Source organism: Symphodus melops, assembly GCF_947650265.1.
Source record: "Symphodus melops genome assembly, chromosome: 9".
Lineage (NCBI taxonomy): Eukaryota > Metazoa > Chordata > Actinopteri > Labriformes > Labridae > Symphodus > Symphodus melops.
This window is the reverse complement of record NC_136699.1, coordinates 12929385-12939297: the sequence shown is the minus strand read 5'-3', so window position 1 is coordinate 12939297 and position 9913 is coordinate 12929385. Positions and strand designations below refer to the sequence as shown.

The window sequence follows — 9913 nt, the reverse complement described above, 5'->3', positions numbered from 1 at the left end:
TTGATCTAATTATGACAATTTAGCCCATTTTGTTCATAATTTAATTCATTCATTGATTACATTACACCAGAATACGTACCCTTATATAATGTAAAGACACCAAAGACAACATTTTTTTTTTCTTTCTGTGTTCATATCAGCTTGTCTCAGGTAGCCACCGTACGCCCTGACGTTTCCGCCCGCACTGGTTGCGTGACACGCACTCACTGCGCGCGGTGTCATTCTTGAACACGCAGTCAGGTGTCGCACTTCTATCACGCTACCGGCGACGCCCGCCCGGCTTCCCCCCCTCCTCATGTTCACGTCGACACCGTTTTATTTATTTATATATTTATATAGATACATGCACTCATGTGGATGTAGTGTATGGGAATGGATGACGTCGCTCGTGTGTTTGTGTGGGCGTGGACTGAAGTGTCAACGAGCGGCGCGGGAGCAGGAGGAGGACGAGCTTGCAGCTGAATCGAGCCAGAGAGGATAACGATGACGGCGGAAATACAACTTTAACCGCTGGGAAAATGTGTCTAATATCCGAGGAATAAAGTTGTGAATGGTCGCTGGAGGTGAGTTGATATCGCCCCACATCGCAGGAAGCCCAGCCTCTCTTCCTCCTCACTGCATGTGAAGCAAACCAGCAGCGGCGTTTTCCACATCAGGCCACTGGTGTGCCAACTACTGGACCTCCATTTCAGGTAAGTTTTTCTCGCGCTGGAAGGAAAAAAAACAACAACAAAAAACTAGCCTGCTTGTCTCACGTTTAATTTGTTGAATTTGACAAGCGGCAGCTGCTTTGACATGTAACCGACGTCCCGTGTTTTTTATGAGCTCGCGATGCATCAACGATCAAAGAGCCGCCTTCATCCTCTCAGGCTTTTCGACGTGAGTTTCTTGCTGCCTTAACTGCTGAGCATCATCTTTACTAACACAGCATCGTGAACCTGTGTGACATCACTGGTGGTGTGCAGACCCTGCCGGCAAGCCAGAGGAGGAAGTATGAAATGCTGTCGACTATATTGGATAAGCGTGCTATTTCCCTGTCCTCATGGGGTGGGCTATTTAGCCATGATTTTTTACATGTTTCTTCGCTTGGTATAGCGCAAGCCACTGGTTGGACATAGAGCACAATATCATGGTCTTGACAGCTCTGTGTTAATGCAACATGGCAGGCACATAAACACACTAAACTCCACACAGCCTGAGTGCAAGGACATCCGACCTCTGTGGATGGAGGATGCTGCAGCAGCCCGAGTGCAAGTCGCCTGTGGGGTGTGGTTGGCAAACTGGACAGGCAGGCTGTCAGCAGTGTGATATAGCTCTGCCTCTAGCAGCCCTCTGCTTCCTCACTGTAATCTCCCATTTGACAGCTCTTTAGAGAGCTGGCCACATCCCATTAAACCTTCACGACATCCCAACCGTAACCCGCAACCTAACCAGACCTCTGCATCCTCGAAGCATCTCTGCCCATCCGCTGTGTTACTCTGTCTGTCGTAACAGTTTCGCTGCTGTTGCAGTGGACAGCCAACATGTGTTGAACACTCACTTCTGTTTGATAAGTTGCAGTTCAGGGCAGGCTGCAAAATACTGGCTGCGTGCTGTATTCATCTGTGTCAACTGATCCTGAATAAGGAATATGCAGCAGACGTAGTAATAATGATTTCTGACAATGTGTTCCTTAACAAGACCCCAACCTGTCTTACGCTGTGTGTAATGCCAATGCAGACGTTCAGTGAGACCCCTTTACGCGACCCCTCCCTGTGCACTACACTTTCATGTGCATGCACATTGCTTGACTTTCTTCACTGAGATTGAAACCCCTATGTTGAGACAGACACGAGCAGCGTAGCCTTTATTTGAGATGAAAACAGGATTGTGCAGTCGGATGGAGAGAGGCAAGGTTAATCACATTACTGACTGCACTATCATGTCTTTCTGATAGTGCATTCTGGGAGGGGGGGGGGGGCTGAGGCTTACTATCACAGCTAAAACCACAGATACACCCATGCATGCAAAAGGCTACCACGCACAAACATGTTCAGGAAGATGCAAAAACACATCCAGTTATAAATGACCACAGTTACACTGACGTTAGTAACATCTTATAGATGTAAACCACGAGAAATGGAACCAGCAGTAGAAAAAGTAGTTTGTTGTGTGACACAGTGTGGGAGAGAGAGTGACTTCTTGTTTATCTGTTTAGGTTGACTAGTCATTGAGGTCACTAACTTGTATTCATTCTGTTGGCACAGTTGTTTTTAGGTCAAGTGCTTCACTAGTGTTGCACTTGGCTGGATTACTCAGCCTTTCAGAGGGATCTGTACTGTGTCTGGGAATATCACTAGTGTGTGTGTGTGTGTGTGTGTGTGTGTGTGTGTGTGTGTGTGTGTGTGTGTGTGTGTGTGTGTGTGTGTGTGTGTGTGTGTGTGTGTGTGTGTGTGTGTGTGTGTGTGTGTGTGTGTGTGTGTGTGTGTGTGTGTGTGTGCGTGTGTGTGTGTGTGTGTATAGATGGAGGTATGTCTGGATTGTGGCCAGCCTTCTTCTGACAGTCCACACTACACTGTCGCTGATGTAACCGCCCTGAAATTGTAATGAGGCTGTGATGCATTTGAAGTTGTAAGAAGGGTGTCGTATAAACCGGAGTGTATCTCGCTCTGTCCACACCCTCCCTGTGTGCTTTAAGCAGGAGAAAGGAGTCTTTGTTCAGGCTCCTGTTTGCGGCTCTTTTATGTTTTTACAGGGTCTGAATGTCTCACAGCAGTCTAGTTAATGTTTGACTCAGATACCCGTGTGGTCCCTCGCTTCGACGAGCTCCATCTCTAAGTGTGTTAAAAGCAGTGCAAAGACTTCCGCCTGTCTAACATGTGCTACTTCATTTATAATCCATAAGAAATCCTCCACTAAAATACAAAGCTGGCCATGAATTATGATTTTATATTTGGAGGTCACATATCACAAATATCCAAACAAAATATATGAATGTACTATTGAACGCCAAAAGCCTGGTTATTTGATTATTTCACCTTTGTCTTATGTCTTATTACTTTTATTTGAAGTGACATTTAGATTTGATCACATTTTATGTGTCGGTTGTGTTTCATGTCACCATGCGCTTCCTTAAAGGGTTAGCTAAAAGAAAAGCAGCCAGTTAAACAATCCTGATGGAAGATCACCATAAAACAACATCAGTCACATTCCTGCACTTTGCGCGTTTTCTCTGGATATTGAAACGGCCTCTCAGACAAACGCCAGTTAGCCTTCATCCTTTGCACATGTGAAGTTCAAACTCTGTTAGTGCGTAAACGACGCAGCAACTGGAGAAGAGAGAAGAAGAGTGGAACTGATGGACGTGCAAAAGCTGAACTTAGAGCGACATTTTCACATCAGTCGATATTGATATCAATTATTCAGTTATACAGTTTTATTCAAAGCTGTGACCTGATGATATGAACATGGTGTTACTTGAGATCTTTGTGGGTGGCGGCTGGGTCCAATCCAGGGTGACTTCTTTATCTTTGTCATCAGTTTGGTCTGCTGAAAGGTTGTGTTGAAACAACACAGCCTTCTAGTGCACTAAACGTTGGGTCGGGTAAATGAAGCATTTGAAGCTCCGCGACCCGTTGAGACTCTGTTTACTCCAGTGAACATTAAAAGTGCTCGTTAGCCTCTTGGTGCTCATATAAATTGTTCCAGTTTCCCATAAAACTCTTAACTGGTTCTGTCTGCGAGGTCGGGAACACGTGGCTGCTGCAGGAGGCTTTGTTCAAACTCTGTGTGGTAGAAGGCACAGTGATGTGTTTGCCTGCACACGTTTACCTCTGGAGGGGAAAAAAATGAAAAATCACATTTTGTCTCGTTATGAATGAATTCTATTTTCTCTGCTCTGACGCGAGCAAATATTCTGAGCAGGCAGATCGGACACCAAATTTTGTTTTGTGTGTAAAAGTGCGACATCGTTCTCTATTTCCACCGACATAGAGTGTCTCATCCTGATGTTGATCGGACGTACATCGATGCCTCCCTTTTACCAAGACATAAAAATCAGTAAAGCATACCTGTTCATAAATCAGTCTTTGTTGTTGTCGTTCAGTGTAGAGAGCTTTTGTACCACTGTGAATAGCTGTACGTGTCCCTCGTTGTCCTGTTTAGGACTGTGTGCTTGTGTCTGTTTTTTTTTTTTCTGTGTGTGAATGATCTCTCTCTCTCTCTCTCTCTCTCTCTCTCTCTCTCTCTCTCTGTCTCTGTCAATGAGAGGGACACCACTGATGGCTTCTGCTTGCTAACATCACCATGCCAGCGAGCTGACTGAGAATGTAAAAGGAGGCTGCTCCTCTCGCCTTCTCTCCCTGCCCTTTCTCTCTCCTCCATGCTTTCACTCCTTTTCTTTCCCTGCTGGCTGCCAGGCGTCTGTCTCTGTGTGTTGAATGGGTGGATGTGGCAGGAAGCTTCCTTACCGTCTACCACCAAAACGCGTTTCTGTCTCTCAGTCATGCTAGGCTCAGAGATTGTGAAACGATGAAGCAGTGGCGAGCGGGTATTGGTGGCTTTCTGAAGTGTGCAGCCTTTATATGATGCAATCGTGTGTGCACAGTGTCTGTGTTTATGTGTGTGATTCATATCCACATTGAGAGCCCTCCTTCCCATCATCCCTTGCTGTTAGAGGAATAGTTTTTGAGAGCAAGTGTTGCCTTGGTAACTATTTGCCATCTGTGGATGTTATATTAGTGCTTGGTAATGTGTGTGCGTGTGTGTGTGTGTGTGTGTGTGCAGAAAAAGATGGCTCCTTCGTTACTTATTCAGTACTTATTAGACTGACCTGAAGGTTACCGGGCCACGATTCGTTCCAGGAAGAGATTAAAGGGGTCCAGTTTCAGTTCTGTGAATGTGTTTCATAGCAGTGCAATAGGCCACAATGCTGACAGAACTGAGGCCTCCTTTAAGGAGCAGAAGAATCAACAAATCATTCATTTACATCTCTCTTTGTTTTTCTTGGTTTGTGTGTGGTTCATTAAGATGACAGCACTTTATCCACTTGATGTTAAAGGGAGATGTCCCTTACACTCTGTTCCTTCACTTCTTTGAATAGTTGTCAGAGTGACCAAAGAGAGCCGATGTGTGATGATTCCTTTATGTTCAGACTTCAGTGAGGCTGTGACAGCTCTCTTGTTTCTAGCGTTCTGTTGTCTTGTTTTCCTTCTGAAGTGTAAGTGAAAGGCCAGGTACCATGACTGTGTTGGTCAGCCTGCTCCTATGCTCTGTGGAGCTAATAAATACAGCCGAGGGACTAGAGCAGGATGATGATAAATTGCCCACGTGCGTCTCGTAGAGACAGGAGGGTGACAGAGCCGAGTGTAAATGTTATCCCAAAAATAGTCAGTTTTCCCAAGGCTGTAGTGCGTCATGTGGCTTTGGCCCAATGTGCAGAGTAGTGCTGTGTAACCCAGTTTTTTTTTTTTTTTAACACTGACTCACTATTCCATGATTTCTTTTCTTTCTCTCTGTTTTTATGTTTGGGTTTCCAAAACAGAAAGTCCCAACACTCAAAAGCAACGATGTAGACTGAAGAACGACACGATGAAGATGTTGACACTGACGCAGCGCCTCGCGGGGAGGAGGAGCAGCAGCGACTGATTCTCTCCTCCTTTACGCCACAACGAGCACTCTATGTCCGTCCTGACTGAGCGGCCAGAGTGCTATGTCATCAGCCACACCCCCTGCGGCCCCGCCCCTTAAAAAGGGAAGGAAGCTGGAGAAATCGGAGGTGATGGCTGACTCCGTGCAGGCCACCAATGAGGAGCTGAGGACCAAAGTCATGGATGTCCAGATCGAGCTGCAGCAGGAGCGAGGCAAGGTGAGAGGCAGGAAGAGGAACGAGCCTACGTCTTGTGTAGTTACATTAATGACAATGACAGCAAAGATCCTCACCCAGAGAGATAGATAGATAGATAGATAGATACATAGATACTTTATTGATCCCGAGGGAAATTCAGGAGGAGAGAGGAGAGAGAGGATGACCAAGAGATAAACATTTTTTGGGAATTATTATGATTAAAATCTTAAACTTAAACCAGGATGTATGACAATGGTGATCTGTGCTCAGCCTTTGCCATTGCAAAGAAATCCAAATTAATTTTACATGACTGATATATTGGATTATGATAACTATAGTTAGTTCCTTATGTATATCAGTATTGATTTACAGGTCATACAGAGGTGGATTTGATAAATGCCACACGCATGTCTTGCAGATATGCAAGCTCCGCGAGCGGCTGCAGGAACAGCGGCAGGCGCGGGAGCTTGAGCAGCACAAACACGTTGTAGCAGTCACCGACCTGCGCGCCAAACTCCACGAGGAGAAGCTCCGCGAGATAGCGGCTGTCCGGGAGAGCCTGGCGCGGCAGCATGAAGTCGAGCTGGCCCGGTCCATCAAGATCCGGGACGCAGAGGTGCAGAGGCTGCAGGGGCTTGTAAACGCACTGAGAGACGGAGCTGCTGACAAGCTTAAAAACGCTCTTCTCGGAGAGGCTCGGGAGGAGGCCAGGAGGGCGTTTGATGGGGAAAGGCTTAAGCTACAGCAAGAGGTGGGTTGTAGCATGTACTGTGTGTGTGTGTGTAGGTGGATAAACTCAGTTTTTATCATAGACGGGTTAACGTAAAGCCTCAGGTAGGCTCTCCTTCTTATGTAACAAGCTCAGCCTATTGTTTGTTTTTATGTGTTATGACCCTTCTGGAAAGATGATGTACGTGTGTGTATGTTTATTGTTGATGTGGGACTGTGTAAACCTTTGTAAATTCACCGTTGAATAACAGGAAGCCATGTGGAAAAGCCTGTTGCCAAGCTATTGTTCCACTGTAGCCTTTCAAGACAAACAGTGCATCTATCCTCACAACTGTTTAATAGAAAGAAAATATATGGGTGTTACTCTCTTTGTTGTTGCTGCTCTCGTGTGTTTTATGCGAGTGCGTCAGTATGTGGTGTGTATTTTAGATCCAGGAGCAAAAGATAGCCAGGAAGCAGGCAGACGAGGCGCTTGCGAATGCTCTGCAGGCGGATAAAGCCAAAGCAGCAGACCTGCGCACGGCCTACCAACAGCACCAGGATGAGGTGCACCGCATCAAACGGGACTGCGAGAGAGACATCCGCAGACTGGTGAGACCACACGTCAAGCTGCATGGATGACACTTCGTACCATATGTATCATCTTAAACTGGCCATGCCCACCACATACTAAGACTTTCAACGAACAGCTGATGGATCCAAATATTACCCACAGACACTGTTGAAAGAATAGCTGGTAGAGACTGTAGAATAAAAGTCTTATCTAATAGACAGTTACAGTTTTTTTGTCTTTTGTAAAAATTGAAGTAATTTATTGCACATACTAACTTTGTCTTGAAATGTCTAAAAAAATGAAACATTCAATAATCAAAGTAATAATAGGGGACCTCTAGGGACGAAGGTCTCTGCAAAGGCAGAAAATCGTGATGTGCCAAACAGCAACGATGGCCCCTATATATATATATATATATATATATATATATATATATATATATATATATATATATATATATATATATATATATAGGGAAATATGAGGTGGTTAGATTTTGTTGTATGTTACTCACATCATGTTTTCTCGACCTGCTGCAAAGTTAAATGGGTCCTCTCGAATAGTCCAACAGCCTTCATAAAAATACTGCCGGTAACTTTTCTGTAACCCTGCTGAAAAGAAACCTGACATGAAATGACATAAACACCTTGTCCGAGGTAAAAAGCATAACCTGAGGTATTATAGAAACGGTTAGTAAAACAGAAAAAGTGAGAAAAAGGACTTTGTGAGTGTGGATTGATCACATTTTACTGTCAGTGTCCTGCAACAACCAAACAACAATCTTCACTTTTAGATTCTAATGTTGTGAGAACCTCATTCTAGCGAAACATGCAGGCAGGAATCTATTGTTTGTAATTCCAAATTGTATTTTAAAGTTCTTTACTTGGCTAAGGACTCCATTGCTCACAATGACAAGCAGAGTTAGAAAACCTGTCTTTAAATAAAAATCTCATCACTATACCCCTTGTGCATCTGTGAAAACAAAACCCCTTTTAATGTCCATCAGCACAAGCAAAATGCATCAAATATAAAAAAAAAAGAGAAAACATCTCGTACTGTGAGGTCGAACCATGTATTATCATTCCAAGAAAGGTTAGCTAGTTAGTTTTATAGTCTGTCCCTCCCCCATTTTGGAAATCACAAAGACTTCCCTCCACATCACATCTGTTTTCCTGCTTCTAATGTTCACTTCCAGCACAGGAGTTATCTAACTGTCCTCGTATCAGGGATAAAGGCTGCACTGTCTGTCTTCGCCTATCTCATCATTGTGGTGGTTATCTACCAAAATTAGAGTCTGTCTACCTGCCTGCAGTTACTCATTAACTTCTATTACTCTCAGAGGAGCTGCAATAAAAAGGCATTTTAGTCGCTGAAGGAATGTTCGAACATGGGCCTTTAAAAAGTGGTGAATCAGTAATTCATGGCTGATCAATCGATCTTATTTATCATAGTGCCAGATCATAAAAAAATGTTATCTCGAAACACTTTACATAAAGTGGGTGAAAGATCTTAGTCTTTATTATTTAATATTACAAAATGTCTATATATTAGATGATAGTTATATTATCATGAGCGCAGCACTTTAACAAAGTTACAGTAGTAAGGAAAACAAACTTTTTGAGAGGCAGAAGGGTGAAAACCAGGCTCATGTCCCCACCAACGAGGTTGGTGGAGACGGACTACTGCGGAGACATGAGAGCTCAGGAGCTCCTGGAAAATAATGTTGTTTGTAACTAAGAGTTACACTTGCCAGCTGATGATGCAGAGCATGCGGCGTAGGGATTACCAGTGTTAAAGAACAAACGTGGAAGGAGTAGAAGGAGAAACATTTGTCAGAGGAAGTTGTGTGAGTGCAGAGAAAGAACAAAGCTTCATCAATAAATCACAGCTGAAGCACAGAACACACCCTTATTTTGAGCCATTTTGAACACACCGCCTTTCAGACTAAGGTAAGGTGTAGAGTATCATTCTGAGCAAGATTATGAACACACAGATCCAACATGATTGTACCTTTGTTCTTTTCCCATCCTTTTATAGATGGATGAGTTGAAGTCCAAGGACCGGGTGGTGTGTGCCCTGGAGAGGGAGCTGGGGCTGCAGGCGGGCTACACTCAGAAACTCCAGCTTCAGAAGGAAGCCCTGGATGAGCAGCTCGGCCACGTACGAGAGGCCGAGAGGTACAACCACGGCAGCCCCAAGAGGGAGGTGATGCCTGGGCTCGGGGACCAACAGGACCTGCTCAACAACCAGGTACACAAATGTAACGCATGTGCTTCTGTACATGAACGCAATGACACCTCCACGATCCATCAGACGTTGTGGATAAATACGCCATGTAAGTAATTTAGGAACATCTTTGTTGTTCTGAGTTGCTGGTGGTGTAGATAGCATCATTTGTGTTGTGTTAAACTGAAACAAATTCAAGCAGATTTGAGAGGATTCACTGTGAGTTTTGAACGCTTAAAAATAGCATAGAGATTAAAGACATAACACTGGCCTTGGATTGGGGCTTTGGCAGGGGCTGCAGGTACCCTGGCTTTAGTAAGTACAAGGAAAATGTGTAACAGATTTTCTCATTTAGACTTTGATTGAACTTTAAATCTGTCTGTTCCTGGTGGAGAGGACAAATAAACAAACACAAAGCTCCAGCTCATTTAGTCATGAAAAGCTTGTAGATACTTCTATCTGTGTATGATCATTCAGGCTCCCAGTCGCCCCGTGTAAAAGACGTCTCATCCTTCATCCCACCGCCTCCTCTGTCCCAACTCCTTCCATTATTTGCCTTCTTGCTTGCCTGCATGTAAACC

The 9913-nt window shown here is 44.4% G+C and overlaps 1 protein-coding gene across 2 annotated transcripts in view; it reads left to right on the top strand.

The window, feature by feature from the left end:
* The first annotated feature begins 248 nt into the window (after positions 1-248).
* Positions 249-9913, top strand: part of jakmip1 (janus kinase and microtubule interacting protein 1) — a 32817-nt gene continuing 23152 nt past the window's right edge. The window contains exons 1-5 of one of the 2 annotated variants that reach the window (XM_079351906.1): positions 249-692; positions 5522-5845; positions 6243-6575; positions 6983-7144; positions 9144-9356. In XM_079351906.1, coding sequence (XP_079208032.1) covers positions 5690-5845; positions 6243-6575; positions 6983-7144; positions 9144-9356 — 864 coding nt within the window. In that variant the 5' untranslated portion in view covers positions 249-692; positions 5522-5689. The remainder of the gene's footprint in view (positions 693-5521; positions 5846-6242; positions 6576-6982; positions 7145-9143; positions 9357-9913) is intronic. The other variant, XM_079351907.1, reaches the window with a different exon arrangement.